The 18,954-nt window shown below is 40.4% G+C and overlaps 1 protein-coding gene across 4 annotated transcripts in view; it reads left to right on the top strand.

Annotated features, from left to right (window-relative positions):
• Positions 1 to 18,954, top strand: part of CCDC149 (coiled-coil domain containing 149) — a 57,147-nt gene that overhangs the window by 5,828 nt on the left and 32,365 nt on the right. For all 4 annotated transcript variants that reach the window (XM_079989750.1, XM_079989748.1, XM_079989749.1 and 1 more), the window contains exons 2-4: positions 3,380 to 3,541; positions 3,883 to 3,921; positions 9,909 to 10,016. In XM_079989750.1, the coding sequence (XP_079845876.1) occupies positions 3,380 to 3,541; positions 3,883 to 3,921; positions 9,909 to 10,016 (309 nt within the window). The remainder of the gene's footprint in view (positions 1 to 3,379; positions 3,542 to 3,882; positions 3,922 to 9,908; positions 10,017 to 18,954) is intronic.

Below are 18,954 nucleotides of genomic sequence, written 5' to 3'. Positions count from 1 at the left end.
GAGGTAAGAAGAGAGAAGAGCAAAGGCAAGACAGGTGATGCAGGACCAGAAGGTAGGGAGAGAAAAAGACGGAAGCAGGTGGCAGAGACAGGAGCTGGTGAAATTGATAGGCCTTTTCGGTAACAAAACACAAGCATAAATAGTGATGGTGACTTGCCCTCTTTCTCAATATCAACCACAGGTTTCAAGGAAGAGAAGAACCCGAGAAATAAAAGAGAAGCTATATGTATTAAAAGGGTTCGAAAGTTTGCCCAACAGTACGTGAAATATTGGTTTACTTGCATTTAGAAAAAATGTATGCCACTACCTCTGTGTAATAGGTGGTGGGACGCTAGTACTATTAAGTATAAATCAAAAGGGGAAATGTAAAAGTGAGTCCTGTGTGCCTGGCAAGGAATATATGGTGCACCTTGGGTCTAGACTGGTTGATGACCACTGCTCTAAATGAAGATAGGCCAAAGCTGATAAGTGACACCGTAATCTGAATTTCCGAAGTTTATAATGGTGTATCTTTCACTTTTTAGATTTCCCCTCTCCAATAACTTGACTAATGTCCTGGCATTATCAGATTATGAAGTCATTTCTGTTCAGGAGTTAATGAGATCAAAGCGGATTTGGCACTAAAAATAGCTATGGGCAAATAGGGACCATTTGATGGAGAGGAGAGCTGTTTCATCTCTCTGTAATGTTGTCTTTCTCATTCTGTTTTGTTTAAAGCAGTTAGCAGGCAGTAAGATAGTTCAAGCAGTAATGTAAGACAGTTCAAGCAGTAATGTATCATATCAGTCTTTACTTAATATGATCTTGTAGCGATCATAGTCCACTTACGATGGTAAATTAGTGGTAGATAAAAGTCAGTAGACAGCAATGAAAATTATTATTTTGAAGGTATTTAGAATTAGAGAAAAGCAGATGAAATTTGAATCTAACAACTGTTTAATGAAAGCATTAAATAGTTCATTTTCACAAAAATACACGAAGATGTATTCAGAAGATTCACTTTTTAAAAAATATCTAAAAACAAATAGCAGAAGCTATAACCATCTGCAATAAATGGTGGCTCTTTTTTTAAAAAAAGAAATCAAATAAAAGTGGTTATTTGCGTCTTAAAAGTAAAAACGCCCCACTGTATTTTAAAACCAGTATATCACAGTAGCATCACTTGCACATCATGGTAAACTGCAGTTGATGGCTCCCACTTTATTTGTTTCATACAATTTTTTTACCGCTTGATTGAGGAAAACCCTCAAAGCAGTTCAAGTGGGAGAAACAAAGCATAAACCCTGACTTAATGTTTCAAACTTAACTGGGATTCATGCTTGGTTGTGATTTGCTTGGAGCTGAACAAACCACAGTCTTCAGTTTAGATGTAAATCTAAGGCAGGGTTTGTGGTTGTTTCTCACACTCAGTCTAGGGTAATTGTTCTTGGCATACCAGTTGTGGTTTGTTTGACTGAAAGAAACCAGGATACAGTGGTACCTCAGGTTACATACGCTTCAGGTTACAGACTCCGCTAACCCAGAAATAGTGCTTCAGGTTAAGAACTTTGCTTCAGGATGAGAACAGAAATCATGCTCTGGCGGTGCGGCGGCAGCAGGAGGCCCCATTAGCCAAAGTGGTGCTTCAGGTTAAGAACAGTTTCAGGTTAAGTACGTACCTCCAGAACGAATTAAGTACTTAACCTGAGGTACCACTGTACCTGGTTTGGATTTAATGCTAAGCCAGGGATTGTGGTTTATTTGATCCCACTTGTGCTTGGAGCAAAGTTGGAGCAATCGCCACATACACAGCGAACCATTAACTCTTGAAGTAGTAACAAGGTGTCCACAACCATATTTATTATCTGCCTATCTGCAAGTTTCATTGTTGTGTTTGGTTACTCGGAGTATGAAATGAGGCTTGTGTTTCCATTTCCGTTTCCACTTTAGCCCTAACCATAGTAAGCCGTAGCATCCAAACTGGCAAACCATAGTTAGTGTTTGCCTTTCAAATCAAAATAAAAAACTGTTTGAAATGGGTTTCTGATTTGGTTTTGGAGAATAAGTTCCAACTGGAGTTTGCCAATCCAGACTTCATGACTAATTATGTTTAGGGCTAAAGAAACCAAAACAGAACCCCTGGATCTGTTATGTCTAGCATTCCATTTCTTCATGTTAAAGATGGGAGCTGAGTCTGAGAAAACAGTGACTTACTTGCTTAAGGATACCGTCTAAGCTTGAACTGGGGCCTTGCAGCTCAGACTCTTAACTGCTTTAACATATAGCAGTTTCCTATCCAGAGTTCATCATTATTCCAGGTTCCAATGTCATTTCAATGGTGCATAAAAAGCTACAGATTCCAGATGCCTTTTTAATCAGGGAATTGGCCACTCTTAAAGTGTCACTATATGGATAAGAACAATAATGTTGCTTTATTGAGGGTAGTGCCAAGGCATCATAACCCAGAAGGTTTATGGCAGAAATTCAACTTTGCTGCTGCCAGTAATAAAATTAATCCAAGGTGGAGGTGTCCTCTTCAAAGTTCATTACCCTAGAATGATTTCTCCTTCCCTTTAAAGGGCTCTTGAAAGGATGCATTTGCTACTTTTGGGTACCACTCAATGCATTATTATTTCTTCATGACCTGCAGGTATATTAATGCACCTTGACCAGTAGAAATAAGGGCTGTAAGGTTTAAGAAAGCCCTTCTCTACATTTCCCCCAGTCTTCAAAAAAGGAGCAGAGCAAAAGGGGTCTTTTGATTGCAGGCCAAGTGTGAACAGAAACAAATTCTGCAGCTTTTTACACATATAAAACACTAAAGCACATTTCATATTTTAGGTGCATATAAATGTCCTTTTTAAATGGATGTGCCTAAAAACCTCACATGTGAGTAAGATTATATTGCATTTGGAAGGCTGTAATGGAGTTTGTGAGTAGCTAGTAGAAAAAATATTGGGCTTTGTTGGATAAAAGGGTGTCATCAAAATGGAGGGAACAGTATAGCTTTTTTTACTTTTATTGAGTAGTGAAAGAAAATGCATCTCTGCTAGCTGAATTAAGCACTCTGTGGTCTGATACTTCAATTATGAGTGTGTTTATGAAGAAGTAATTCCCATTATGTTCAGTGGGGCTTACTCCAATGTAGGTACATATAGGATCACAGCCTAACTACAATCCTCAGTATGTTTACTTAGAAATAAATCTATTTTCATCCTAAAGGTTGTAATGTTAACCCAGAAACTGACACAGCCCATAGTTCCTTTAAAGCACTTAAATGTGTGTGCCCCTGTCTTTAAAGTAGCATTTTTGCACAATGCACCTGGTTGGTTTGGTTTGGTTTTCTTCTGTTTTGTTTTCAAGCGGCACGTGCAAACTTTTTGCCTTGACTTTCTTGCAGTATTTGGTGTGTAAAAGGAAGCTGGAAAGTAAGAAGGAAGCACTGCTAATTCTTTCCAAAGAGCTGGACACATGTCAACAAGAAAGAGACCAGTACAAGCTTATGGCTAATCAGCTACGGGAGAAGCACCAATCACTGAAAAAGAAATACCGGGAACTGATTGTATGTAGCTGGTTTGATAACTTTCTGTTAATATCTGCTTATATTAAATCTTTTGCTTCTTGTAACACATTGTGCATTATTAATCATTTCCTTGTAATCCTTTTAGTTCTGTGTTCGTGATGCTGTTTTTGTTCATTTTTGTTGATTTTTATTTAACTCATAATTATGTATTCACTACTATTTAAAGCACAAATAGAAACCGCTTCAACCTTACGGTCTAAACCTCTTAGTGCTTTGATTGCAGTACTGCAGTGCTTCATTAAATTACTTTTTCAAGCAAACTAGATTACTTTATAAAGTCCTGTTATTTTTCCAGTGACATGTAAACTCCCTTCTTGTAGGACGGGGACCCATCACTTCCTCCTGAAAAGAGAAAGCAGGTAGGTTTCATTTTTGCTTGCATGCACATATAATTTACTGCTCTATGTCATTGGTTGTTTTTTTTTTTAAATTTTTTTTTGCTAAACTATGTTATTTTGATTCCACTAATCAATTTACAGTGGTACCTTGGGTTACAAACACCTTGGGTTACAAACACTTCGGGTTACAGACTCCACTAACCTGGAAGTAGTACCTCAGATTAAGAACTTTGCCCCAGGATGAGAACAGAAATCATGTGCTGGCGGGAGCGGGAGACCCCATTAGCTAAAGTGGTACCTCAGGTTAAGAACGGACCTCCGGAACAAATTAGGTTCGTGACCAGAGGTACCACTGTACTCACTTTATATTTCAAACCTGTATCCCATTGGACCCTCAAGGCAGTTTGGTGAAAATCCATATAAAGCCAAGTAAACCTGCAATTCAACAGTAAAAGTTCAAACAGATGCTCTGCTCCCAAAGCTGTGTGCTCATTGGCAAAAGGGCTGTCATCCTAGCAGGGCCTCCCTGATGATGAGGTGGAGTTGCAGCCATCGCAGGCAGTGAAAGCCCCAAGATGGTCTCCTGCGAGCACCCCACCTGCTCTGCCACTACCGGAATTGGCACCAGCTTCCGCTGAGATCTTGTGGTGGAAGTGGCAGGAAGGGCACTTCCTGTTTCGCGCTGCCACTGGGCAAGGCTCTCTTAAGGAGAAGCCTTGCTGAATTTCCCCCCTCCGCCCAGCAGGCTGGCAAGGCTTTTCAAGGGCTTTGCCTTGAGGGGAAGCCCTTGCAGAGTCTCACAGCCGCCCCCGCCCCTGCATCACGAGGGTGGCATCAGGGCATTTTGTCTCTTGCCAAAATGCCTCAAGCTTGCCCCTGCTATCATCCCAGGAAGAAGGAGTGTACCGTTCTTGAATCAGGAGTATATCAGAGCTGTAGGGTCCCCTGCTTCCAAGAAACTGCTTTCTCATGAATATCCTGTGGAATCATCCCCTCCGCAAACTGTTCCATACTTCTTAGTACTGGGTTCCCAAGTCATGGTCCATAAACCATCATTGGTTTGCAGGTGTCATTCAGGTGGTCCACAGTGTATCCACGTTAAATATTCATACTGATTTTTATTGATTTTTGTTGCTTCTTTTATTTCTCATATTGTATTATTGTTACAATTTGATTTCCACAGAATTCAAATTGTAATACAATAAAACACCTTAAAAGAAGCAATAAACATACAATTAAAAATCACACAGCATCTAGGACAGTGTATTACAGTTGCTAGAACAAGAAGAAAAATCATTAAATGGTCCGCCTTAGTACTTTTCAAGCACTCGGCCAGGAAAAAAGTTGGGAACCACCGGTCTAGTAAAAGAGAAATTCTGAATCGGGTTTGCCACAATCTAAACCGTAACTAACAAGTAGCTCAAACACTTCTATCAACAATGAGAGGGAAATTGAAGGTGCCCTCTGTTGAAGTAGATTAGAGGATAGCAGTGGCATTTTGTCAGTTCTTTGGGCATACTAGAATTAGTAGGTCAACAGTTTTCACTGCCTTCATTCCCAATCCTACCCCCTTAAAACCCAAACATTGTGATGGAAATGAATGCTTTGGGTTGTCACGTCTTTAAAATATTTAAAAGCATTCCATTTGAAAATAATTTTCAAGTAAAGCTTTGAATTCATTTGACTATAATATTTTCAGCTAGAAAGGCCCACACAGGTTAATCAACAGTGGCTTATAGGGCTAAGGAGAAGTGTTGTGCCACAAATTCCCTCCTCATGAATATCCTCATGAATATGCCTTAATGCAAGGGTGTTTGTTAAAGCCACCATTTTTCACTGGGTCTCGGAAAGAGAAGGACGAGTTGTGTCATAACTGAAAATTGTGGTTTAAGTTCCAGTAACAATTCTGGCTTGCAGACTTAAGATCGAACCATGGTTTCATATTTTGGTTTGTCAGAGCTTAGACCGCAGTTTCCCAATTCAGAATGGTATCTCCGTATACCAAGGAATCTTTCTCCAGCTTCTGGATTGCAATACCAATTAGAGTTTGGGAAAGCAATAGTTTCTGGACAGCAGGAAGGGGCAGAAAAATAATTTGCAGCCTGTTTTTATCTAGGGCACTGAGGATGTGTTGGAACATCTAGATGCTGGCAGTTGGATTTAGAGTGTGTGCAGTTGCTTTCTACCATGGGGATGTTTATTTTTATTTATACACGGCTTTCTTGTAAAACAAAAACCATCCAAGTGGCTTACAACAAGTAAAACAGTTAAATCATGAAAAAAGTCACAACCTTATTTAAAACATACAACAGTTAAAATACTAAAACAGATGAAAATTACCCCAACTTTCTAAGCATCAGGTCTGTTTAGAAGCTGCTCTGCTTGCATATATGTAAATACAGTAAAGCAAATAGGTATGGTGTCCTTACAAACACCCTAGGTGCTCCATCAAAGGAGGCCCTAGAGCACATCATTGTTCCAGGAAGTGGGGAACACACAACAATATCTTGGGTCTATCCTCACTTTCATTCCTTTTTCAATTCTAGTCGTAAAACATTCTTAGAAGTGTTCAAAGCTGGGAACTTGTTTTACAAAACTTAGTCTGGCTCTTCTTACTATGCACCACCTCCCTAGTATTAGGAATATGTTGCTTGGGCACTTCGTTAAACGAAGTGTTAGTATTTCTCTGGTGAATCATATTTATTATAAAATCTGATGGTGAGTTTACTTTCCCTTCAATACACATTGGTTTGATTGTGCATTTTGTTGGAAATATCCTTGCTAGAGCTCCAAAAGCATTTTATTTGCGTGCAAAGACTGTGACAGGTATCCTTCATCACTTGAAAATTAATGCATGAAAGTTTGTTTCTACAACAAAAATGTAACGCTAGCAGATATCATCAATTTTTGTGGTTGGTGTTGAGCTCTAGGGTCTCTTACTAAGCAAAGCAGGTTTTACTGCATTAAGTTGGGTGCCACAATCATACAAAACCATTGAAGTAGAAATTGCAATAAAAATTGCTATCAATCACACTTCTGAAGTGTACTTGATGTTTCATCAGATTTTTCTACCTGTTCTCCTTTATTCCAGTTGTCTAACTTGAGCTGTGAGCTTAAACACTGGAAAATAATTTAAGCTTCTAAGAGACTTGAGCATTGTTTGAACATTTCTGTCTAAATGGCTTTCATACTGTTGTCTCTCACAATTGCCCCTCTTGTTCCCCCTTCATCCAAAAACCTAGTTTACAGGGCACGGCTGTGGGATGGGATAACAACTCCTATGTGCTAACTACGATTTATCTGCAGAGGACTGAAGGGTGCATTAAGTTTGTTACTATCCACCCTTCAGTAGTCTGAAGCAAAATAACTTGTGTTATGGAAATTGAATTTTAGGGTAGTGGGTGCTTTAGGGAGAATGTTACTTAGGTTACTGGCTTTTTTCTACTTGGGTTGGGTAATGAGAGAACGAATCAAATTGCCATATGGCAAGTGTATTTTGGTTTACTCCTCCCCAAAGTCTTCTGCTCATTGTGCTGACCAAAAAACCTTACTTTTGAAGCTTTATGTCATGGGAGCCCTGGGAAAAAAAAATACTATTCAGGTTGAGGCTGGTTCTGCTTATGTAAAGAGGCTTTCAAAGAGCATCAGCTGCAGATGGCTCCATAGGTCCTCTTGCTTTTGACAGCTTTTGTCCTGGTGACATTTTTGTTTGTGAAGGAACCCCTCCTGTGTTCAACAGTATACAGTTGTACCTTTGAAGTCAAACGGAATCCTTTTCAGAAGTCCGTTCGACTTCCAAAACGTTCAGAAACCAAAGTGCGGCTTCTGATTGGCTGCAGGAAGCTCCTGCAGCCAATTGGAAGCCGCGCTGGACGTTCGGCTTCTGAAAATTGTTTAAAAACCAGAACATTCACTTCTGGGTTTCAATCATTTGGGACCTGATTTGTTCGGGAGCCATGGTGTTTGAGTTCCAAGGTACGACTGTACTAACACTTTATACTGTTTCATTGGTAAGAGAAAAAATGACTATTACTCATACTTAATCTAAACACAACACAAGGGCCCTTGATTAGGCATTTTATCTATGTGATATTGAATGATATCTTAATTTTCTTCTATCCTGTTTCCTTGTTGTTACTGTTTTTATTTAAACCACTCCATGAACCAAGAACTTGTACATTGAATGCTAATAATGAACCATAAGTTGTAGATCCCACTGCAAATTTTTTGTGCTATTTTGGTGATGTACAAATGACATGCGAATCTCGTGGAATCCCATAGAACTGTAGAGTGGGAATCTAGCTCAACCCCCTGCAATGCATGAATCCTTTCCACAGCTGTCTCTGGTTATCATTTATTACTCCTATGATCCCTGATTAGAAAGCCCAATAAAAAGTTACTGAAATAAAAATAAATAAAAAATAAAGGAAATGAAGGTTTTGCTGATGTGTCAGTGGATAGCTGTTCAATGCTGCGCCAAACCATAATTTAATGTGATGTGCAAAACAAGGAACAAGGCTTGGCAAGTGATGGGTTTGTGCACTCCTCTTTCCTCTCCCCCCGCATGGCTAAGAGGGAGGTGTTTGGAATTTTCATTTTCCAGATTTGTTTAGTACAGCTTGTTTCATCTAAACTGACTGGTTAGTAATGATGATTTGTTTGAATCAAGCCAACTTGAAGCCATGGTTGAAGTTCCCATTGACTCCTGTGGGTGCTTTCCCCCAAATTCATATAGCCGATAAAGGCTGCACAAACCAGTTTGGAACCATAGCAGGAATTGTGTCACATTAGGTAGCTCCTTTATCAAAGCAGTTTCCAGGAAGTTATAATAGACATTCTAAGAGAAAGCAACAGACAAATAGGTCTTCCAGGTTACAGACTCCACTAACCCAGAAATCGTGCTTCAGGTTAAGAACTTTGCTTCAGGATGAGAACAAAATGGTGCTCCGGCGGCGCGGCAGGAGGCCCCATTAGCTAAAGTGGTGCTTCAGGTTAAGAACAGTTTCAGGTTAAGAACAGACCTCCGGAACGAATTAAGTACTTAACCCGAGGTACCACTGTAACAGCTTTGTGACTTTCTTGCAGCGTTAATAACAGCTCTTCATACTTACAGCCAGCAATTGTTTATAAATGATAATAGATTGACTAAATAACTACAGCTGAAAGGAAAATGGCTGTAAATACAACTCCATCCTTTCATTTCTTGAATGAACACTGGTTCGTTGGTAACCATGGCCAGCTCTAAGCAATAGAGGTTAGAAACAGTTTTGCAAACTGCTGTATGGGGTTAACCATGGTTAGCAAATCACCAGTGCAGATGGTTCGCTCTGAAAAGGAGAAGGTGGCTGAGATTTGCATGAGAAGCAAAAAGCTGTATAGTAGTCCTCATACTTCCACTTGTATAAAAATTTGCACAAGTTGTTCTTTTCTTGCACAATGCTCTAGGAGGCAGAAGATGCCTTTTGCATGTAACAAGGCATGTTTGGCTCCAACCCAGTGAGCGAGAGCTATGCAAGAATGTGTTTAATGTTCTTGTGCAGTTCCTATTCACTTCAGGGAACTTTGCCCAGGATAAATTCCCATTGGATTGCACCACTTGATAAGGTGCAGTTGTAAGTGAGTGACGATGTAAATAATATTTCTTTTCATAAACTTCCTCATCTTAATTATGGCCTTGTGATGTTTAACCGCTGGTCTCAATCCCTTGTAGTAAACAAAGTGTGGCAGGATTTTTCCCCTGTGGTATCAAACAATATTTGTGCTGCCATCTGTCTTTGTTTATGTACAAGGTTTATGTGCACACATGGTTGATTTATTTTATTTTTTGCAGTAATTTTAGTTATAGGAATGATGCTTTTTGGCCTAATGAAGCGTTTGGTTCCCCTCGCCACCAGTCAAACTATATACAAATGTCGCACTGCATAAAGCTTAATGATTTTTCTCAGTCACATCTTCATCATCCAGCTTTTGACTCACTCTTGTTTGATGAAACTTTGCAATTTTCCTAGGCTAATCTTGCCCAACTCCTGAGTGATTCTCGGGATCGAAATAAGCATCTGGGAGATGAAATCAAAGAACTTGAGCAGAGGCTGGGAGAAGTCCAAGGGGACAACAAGGTATTGTACAAGTTGCATTTGAAAGTAAAAAAGGTTATAGCTTTTGAAGTAATCTAGTCTCTCATTCAATTTGCATAACCGCAACCAAAGACAGTTTTGCCTGCAGTTTTCCAGATTGTGATCTATTGGTATTTAAATTGGAAGTCCAATCCAAAAAGAATTGATAACATCTATGCAACTTTTGCACTGTGCCTTTCATAGTGCTGTGTATGTGTTTGTAGCAGTTGCTCAGTATTCAAAACTCATAAATCCCAGAATAAAAATAGCAGTCCCTTATATTACAAAAGGGTTTTAATATATTGTATAATTGTTATGCCACTTTTCTCGCAAAAGTGACCCAAAGCAACCTACAAAAACAATAAAACTAGTGTGGGGGAAAACACCCAATAAAAAATTAAAAAAACAACTATACAGATAGAGACAACCCTTCCCCACTAACAGAGGTCACAAATACTTGAAACTCTTCAAATTAAGGGCCAAAAGTGCAGGTTAAAAGGAAAATGTTTGCTGTACTTGAGCTTTGATCCTTTAAGGTAGACCCTTCACATTTTGGTTTGTATGTGCCTACGTTTCAGGAGGTCTTAAAACTTCTTCAAAAAGGCATTACATTTCCCCCCTAGAGTTTTATCTGTTGACTCTCTAACAACTCATATCCGATTTGTAATCAAGTTCTTAATTGGCAGTTTTTCCACCCTAGTACTGTGTAGAATTCTCCCTCTTCAAACACCTATTTCCTTTTGCAGAATATCATTTTATAGTTGGAGAATTCAAACAGCAGAGCTGATACTTTCGTATATGATATGATTTTGTTTCAAAGATTAAATGAGGAAAATATTAAAATGCAGTTAGTTCTGAGTGTCACAAACATTTCTGATGATACCTGAGAAAGGGTAAGTGGGCTTCTCTGGTTTGTTGTTTTCCTTCTCTCTTGAATGTAAGAAGCACTGGCTCCTGGCTCCATCTAAACCTAATCTAAGAATTGTAAAGTGGATGAGGCCATAAACTCCCCCACCTGCTCCATTAATCCCCTACTGCAATTTGCAAAATAACTTTCTATATATTGTGATTTAAAAGCCAAATATTTAGATGCTTGACATACCCTTTATACTGCTGTTTTGAGTTAATCATCGCTGGCTTTCATAGTTTTAATTAGTGTTTCATAATAAATTATCACTAGAAGGAGAGGCAGATCACTTTCTGTTGTGATTTAGTATTTTCTTTTACTAGAAAATTAGTATTTTCAGTAAGTGCAGGCACCATTTTAAAAGGTCCATTATATCAGGAATACATTCACATTTTGCTGCTTAAAAAGACAGATGGGAGGGTTCAAATATATACATATATATAACTTTTATATTTTAAGACATTGCCTGCTAATCACCACTTTATAAATTCATTCCTAAATTTAGCAGTTTATATGGAACATTACTCGTAATTCTGGCACTTGGTATTAAACAAATGCCACTTGTCTGTGTTAACTAATATATATGAACTCAAATGCATTTAATAATCGTAGCTTTATCCATGTGCAAAGCGTTGAAAACCAGGATTTAATAGTGCAATCCAGAAAGTGCAAGATTAAGGAAACAGGATTTTAAAGCAGAGCAGCAGCCTTCATGGCTGGACTGACCGGGGCTGATGGGAATTGTAATCTGGAATAGCTGGGGGAAAGGCTTCACTAGTGCATAGGCAACATAAAGTTCAACAGTTTAATGCTCAAGTAGGGAAAGAGGTGAACATTGCTTCCAATCTGACCTGCAGAGGCTTCCCATCTAATCCACCCCCCTGCCATGTTCCCTGAAGCACTGTCTTTTAATTACATACATCAGCCACCGTCTCAGCTCCTTCACATCCTTTGGTAGAGTTCTCAGCTGCAGGCTCCTATGCCAGGGAAGCAAATATAAGGCATATGGTATCTGAAGTGTCTAAAGAGGAGACCCTGCTCAAATTATTGTGTTGATGCTGAGAAGGAGAAATGTAAAGAGCCCCTTGTGTCTCAATCTGCATGGAAGACACTCCTGTCTTCCACTGCCTCCCGCAGTTTGGTCAAACTCATGCTGATAGCTTTGAGAACACTGTCCAACCATCTCGTCCTCTGTCGTCCCCTTCTCCTTGTGCCCTCCATCTTTCCCAACATCAGGGTCTTTTCCAGGGAGTCTTCTCTTCTCATGAGGTGGCCAAAGTATTGGAGCCTCAGCTTCACGATCTGTCCTTCCAATGAGCACTCAGGGCTGATTTCCTTCAGAATGGAGAGGTTTGATCTTCTTGCAGTCCATGGGACTCTCAAGAGTCTCCTACAGCACCATAATGCAAAAGCATCAATTCTTTGGCAATCAGCCTTTGTGGTCCAGCTCTCACTTCCATACATCACTACTGGGAAAACCATAGTTTTAACTATACAGACCTTTGTAAGCAAGGTGATATCTCACCTTTTAAGATGCTGTCTAGGCCTTAGTTCAAAATACCATCCTGTTTAAAATTCTTTGCTGCCATATATATTTCCAACAATATATGGAAGATTAGAGCCAGTAGCCTGGTTCACACTTGGCGAGACACACTGGTTTGATTTTGGTTTGTTATAACTGGTTTGAACAAAGCACAGTTTCTCATATTCAGTCTAGCAAGAAACCAGTTTGTACCAAACTGCAATAAGAAGATTTAAACTTCCTCCCCTCTTGCATAAAGAAGGATGGTACAAGGTTGAGGCAGTTGCTTATCTCTGTGAGTTGTTTGAGGACAAAATTGCTTGTCTCTACTGGGACCTCAGCTCCATTGTTATAGCAGATGAATTACAAGAAGGGTCCAGATCACTGTCTAGTCTAGTTGTGTTTGATGTGAACAAGGTAGTTGGTTTGATCTGGGACACCACGTGCTCTTGATCTTTGCCCACTAAGGCTGAATAAAACTAATAAGGAAGGGATGGCTGGCTGGGCCAGGGAGGTGATGAATTTCTCCTTGCAGGGGGATGAGGTGCCTTTCTACCTAAAGGAGCCAGTGGTAAGACCATAAGAAACCCTTGCAGAATTAAGAAAGCCTAAATAACTATCAGCAGATTGCTAGTGACCCTTCTTGAGTCCTTGAGCACCTGATTGTGGGCAGATCCCAGCTTTCTTGGAAAACTGATTTTCTAGATCCATTCCAATCAGGGTTTAGGCCTCATTTTGTTGGATGACTGTTTTCAGAGCGTAGTGCCTGGGCAGTCTTATTTACCCCCATGTGGGGTGCCACAAGAATCCATTTTATCCCCCATGCTACTTAACATCTACATGACACTGCTGAGAGGAATCATCAGGAGTTTTGCTGTGTATTGTGAGCAATATGTGTGGCAATGGATGTGGTAAACCAACATCTGGCCTCAGCAGTGAGCCAACAAACTGAAGCTTATTCCAGATCAGACTGAGGCACTGTTAGTGGGTTGTTTCCTAGACCACATGGGCAGGGCAGGCCTGCTTTGAATGGGAGCTTACATGCTCTCTGAAGGTGCAGGTGCATAGCTTACGAGTACTTCTGGATTCACTACTATTGCAGTGGTGCAAAGTGCCTTTCATCATTCATTCAGTCATTCAGTCATTCATTCTATTTGTATGGTGCTTTTCTGCACAGAAAAAAATTATGCTCAATACAGCTTGCAACAAAGAAAACAGAAATAAATTTCAAACAAACACTACAAAAACAATTTCGTAATGACAACAAAACAATAACGTAATAACAATTTCATAATAACCGCCAAACGATAGCAAATATAATAATATACAAACAACCACATTTGAATTCTATAAATATAGCAAGATTGTATAAACGGCGTACATCATCCTTTAGCAAAAATAACAAGGGAGGTTCACAGTTTCACCTTATTCCTCCCAGGATGTTGCTGGTGGCTCAGCTATTCCCCTATCTGGACAGAGAGAGCCTAGCTTCTGTTGTTTATGTTTGGAAACAGCAACTGGTGCAAAATTCAGTGGCCAGGTTGCTGAATGGGACAATATGGCAGGAATCCATTGGCAATCAATTAGTTACTGAAGTCAATTCAAAGTGTTGATTTTGACCCATAAATAGTCATGGACTTTATACCATAAGGACCACCACACTCCTTGAGAACCAACCCTGAACTTGTGTTTGTCATCTGATGCCCTTCTCCTTCTCAAAAGAAAGTGTGGAAATTGGTAACATGAGAATGGTGTTCTCAGTGGTAACTTCCTGCTTGTGAATTGCTTTCCCATGGAGGTATGCCTGACTCACCGTTATTTATTTTTATTTTTATTCACTTAGGCTTTAGAGCCTTAATTTAGAGGGTATTGGGTCTATCCACGGCCTCCTTTTTGCTCATCTTTTTAGTGAGGTAGGTTGAGTTAGATCTGCCCTTTTATATGTATTACGGATGGGCATCTTAGGTTCCTATTACTGTTTTCATATTTAGTTTTAATGTTGCTTCTGTTGTTTTGTGAAAAAAGCACCTAATACATAATACAACAACAACAATAGGAAACCACTGTTTCCCAAATAGGTCTGAACAAGATTAATGTTTTAGCTTACAGTGGCTAAATTTATCATAGGCCTGCTGTGCAGCACTTTTATAGAATTAAAAGAAACATGTAATGTTCAGGAATGAATTGCTTTCTGTGGTGGTAGTTTTAATATTTGCCAGTATCTCACATGTACAAGATTTGTGCACATTTGTTTTTCTCTGCAGAGTGTTCTGTTTAGAAAATCTTTCAAACTGAGAGTCCCAGCATGAGTTAAAACCTTGTTTGTTTACACTGGCATTAATCCTCAAGCTGAAACACAGTGATGCCCCGTTTGCATTCATGGATTCAACTCTAAGGATTGTAGCTAGGAGCTGGGTTTGCACATCACAGTAAGCCATAAACCATGGCTTACTGTGCATGAGTGAAGAATATCCAGTTTGCTCCTTCCCACTCCATGATGTGCAGCCAACAAACCACAAACTGTAGCCAAGTTTTGTTCTTGTCTGACTGTACTGCTGATTGTAGTTTGTTGGAGCAAAAGAAATTAGAGTCCCTGGTTTGGATGTCTAAGGTAGGGATCATTTCCTCCCAACATACTAGCAGAGAGGAGACAAAAAGCCCAGATAGAAGTGTTCACAGCAAACCATAGTTATGTGCAAACTGGGATGCATCTTGTTCTTTCTTTTCTGAACTATGTATAAGAACCCAAAGCCAGTAAACTTCAGAGGGGAAAGCAGTGTGGTCTTATGTCTTGGCACAGATCTTTTTATTTATTTACATGTTTATAGACAGGAGGACAAATGGATGAGAAACAGCTGTCAGCATCGGCAGTGTTTGCCCAAGGCAAAACCCACAAAGCTTTTAGACTTCCACAACCTCTGAATACTTGGGCGCTTCCAGCTTGTATAAAACTGCCTGTTTTATTTTCACCTTTAGCTTTTGCTATCTAATCTTAATTCATTTATTTGAGGCTTTGCCGACGAGAAAGTAAAAGGCTTTATTCTTAGTGATGAAATCTGATGTCAGTAGTGTGAAATCCCAGGGAGGGATAGCCTTTTGACTGTTTAAAATAATGATCAATGTGCTCCTTTCCTGGGTTGAAAGGGCGCACACAGGCTCCAAAAAATAAAAGAATATAAAAGAAAAAAATCTGCTTCAGTGGAGGCCAGATAGCTGCCTGAGCAGATGGGAGGCTACTGCCACCAATCTTCACACTCAGGGGAACTTGTTGAGGACCACAAAGCAGGGTGCTAAGGTGGTAGAACTGGGCCATTTGCAGATCCACTGGATCCTATGCCATCCCATTGCCAGATGAATGCCCAATTTGGACCCCTCTCCTGTGCCAGCCTGAAGTTTCTAGATGATGGCCGTGTTGTACCACCACTGTCAGACTTGCTGGGAATTGCAAGTGTTCTGTATGTGAGCTTCCTGTGGACCTCTGGTTGGCCACTGTGTGAGTAGGATCCTGAACTAGATGGGCTGTTGGCCTGATCATAGAATCATAGAGTTGGAAGAGACCACAAGGGCCATCGAGTCCAACCCCCTGCCAAGCAGGAAACACCATCAGAGCACTCCTGAAATATGGTTGTCAAGCCTCTGCTTAAAGGCCTCCAAAGAAGGAGACTCCACCACACTCCTTGGCAGCAAATTCCACTGTCGAACAGCTCTTACTGTCAGGAAGTTCTTCCTAATGTTTAGGTGGAATCTTCTTTCTTGTAGTTTGGATCCATTGCTCCGTGTCCGCTTCTCTGGAGCAGCAGAAAACAACCTTTCTCCCTCTATGTGACATCCTTTTATATATTTGAACATGGCTATCACATCACCCCTTAACCTCCTCTTCTCCAGGCTGAACATGCCCAGCTCCCTTAGCCGTTCCTCATAAGGCATCGTTTCCAGGCCTTTGACCATTTTGGTTGCCTTCCTCTGGACACGTTCCAGTTTGTCAGTGTCCTTCTTGAACTGTGGTGCCCAGGACTGGACACAGTACTCCAGGTGAGGTCTGACCAGAGCAGAATACAGTGGCACTATTACTTCCCTTGATCTAGATGCTATACTCCTATTGATGCAGCCCAGAATTGCATTGGCTTTTTTAGCTGCCGTGTTACACTGTTGGCTCATGTCAAGTTTGTGGTCAACCCAGACTCCTAGATCCTTTTCACATGTACTGCTCTCAAGCCAGGTGTCACCCATCTTGTATTTGTGCCTCTTAATTTTTTTGCCCAAGTGCAATACTTTACATTTCTCCCTGTTAAAATTCAACTTGTTTGTTTTGGCCCAGTTCTCTAATCTGTCAAGGTCGTTTTGAAGTGTGATCCTGTCCTCTGGGGTGTTAGCCACCCCTCCCAGTTTGGTGTCGTCTGCAAATTTGATCAGGATGCCCTTGAGTCCATCATCCAAGTCGTTGATAAAGATGTTGAATAAGACCGGGCCCAAGACAGAACCCTATGGCACCCCACTAGTCACTCTTCTGCAGGATGAAGAGGAACCATTGATGAGCACCCTTTGGGTTCGGTCAGTCAGCTAGTTACAAATCCACTGAGTGGTAGCATAGTCAAGTCCGCATTTTACCAGCTTCTTTACAAGAATATCATGGGGCACCTTGTCAAATGCCTTGCTGAAATAAAGGTAGGCTACATCCACTGCGTTTCCTTCATCTACCAGGCTTGTAATTCTGTCAAAAAACGAGATCAGGTTAGTCTGACATGACTTATTTTTCAGAAATCCATGCTGACTATTGGTGATCACAGTATTCCTTTCTAGGTGCTCACAGACTGTTTGCTTAATAATCTGCGCCAGAATCTTCCCTGGTATTGATGTCAGACTGACTGGGCGGTAATTATTTGGGTCCTCTCTTTTCCCCTTTTTGAAAATAGGGACAACATTTGCCCTCCTCCAGTCTGCCGGGACTTCGCCTGTTCTCCAGGAATTCTCAATGATGACTGCCATCTTGTTGGTCTTCTTATGTTCTTGGGAGGGAAGGCATTTTAAAATGTGTTTCTTGAACCATTGGGTTCAGCAAAGTGAGTCCCGCTGCGCTGGCAGATTGTTAATTTTGTTGGAGTATTAGACAAAAGCACTAGTAATAATAATTAAAGCATGCACACTCCCCAAAGAATAATTTCAGTATCGTTTTGATAGTTGTGCTTCTATCTGTTCCAAAGTGAATGCCCAGATGGTCTCTGCCAGTGTCACCTCTGGCAATAGATGAGCAAGCAGCTGCTTTTGCAGCCTGAAAAGATGCTTTATGGGTGAACTCTGCCTGGATGTGTGATTCATACAGTTGTTTTTCCCCAAGCAAACTGGGCCATAGGGGCGGGAAGAGGAGAGGAAATACTTCAGTAGACATATCAATCAATAGGAGCAGAGGCATGGTTTTTACAGGGTTTGGGGGGATTTTAAGTTGTGCAGTTGCTTAAAAATACTTGATAATAACTAACCGAGAACTGAGTGAGGAATGTGCTTTAGCCAATGACCTTTTCGGTTGTGGCCAAAAACCCCCAAGTTCAAGTGGATTAAGTACAAAAGCAAATTAATTACATAATGTTCTTTTTAAAAAAACAACCTAGGCTTTTCATTTATTTGGTGCATCTCAAACATGTTACAAAGCACCCAAAAACCTTTTCTGGCAATCTGTCTGAAGAATTTGCAACAGCAGTTAACAGAACTGTGGTGACACGCACACACTGCAGTTTGCAAGTTGAGTTCTAAGGCTGTTTATTTTTGTGACTTATCGCAATCTCTTATCAAGCCTGACACACACCACCAGAACTGCTCCTGGATGCAGCTTGCCTGAGGTTTAAAGGTATCTTTGTTTCATGCCACCACGGACAGAATGTGCCTTTTGGACAATAAATGCAAAATACTAAAGAAATAAAAGTGTTTCCACTATTTCTGGGCTAGAAGATAGGAAAATCTGGAGTTTTCTGGAAGAACTGCTCAGTAGTTCTGAGTCACCAGTAGTGAAATATTATTTTGAGTAGGAGTGGCAGATTGGTTTTAGGGAGTGTGTTGTTCCTTGCATTGTGAAGCAATGCTGGAAACATTAAATAATTTATTGTGCTTTAATACAAGAGAACTGCATCTTAGTTTACTTCCCAGCTTCTTTTCTCTGCTTCTAGACACATCTCTTCAGTTCTGATGATTTTGTTTTTTCCTCTTCCCCATCTCTTAAAGGAGCCTTACCTTCACGGTGAGAGAAAAAGATAAACAGCTTACTGGGGGGAAGCTTAGAAGGGTTCCCCTTTTAACTAGGATTTAAAGCCACATTTTAACATTGGCTTTTTTCATCTCGATGCATTTGAAGCCCTACCCCAAAAAAGTTTTCATTATCTGCAGTTAAGATGGACATTCACTTGAGGAAGGTGAAATGTGCAGGTAGGTGTTGCAGAATTCCATGGTTGACTCCTAACATCACCTTTAAAGTTAGAAGGCAGCCAGCATTGCATCTGCATCAGAGCACAGCTCCTATCTTT

The sequence above is a fragment of the Podarcis cretensis genome (genome assembly GCF_951804945.1).
Source record: "Podarcis cretensis genome assembly, chromosome: 9".
Lineage (NCBI taxonomy): Eukaryota > Metazoa > Chordata > Lepidosauria > Squamata > Lacertidae > Podarcis > Podarcis cretensis.
Note: the sequence above shows the minus strand (reverse complement) of the source record. Positions and strands in the feature narration are given on the sequence as shown.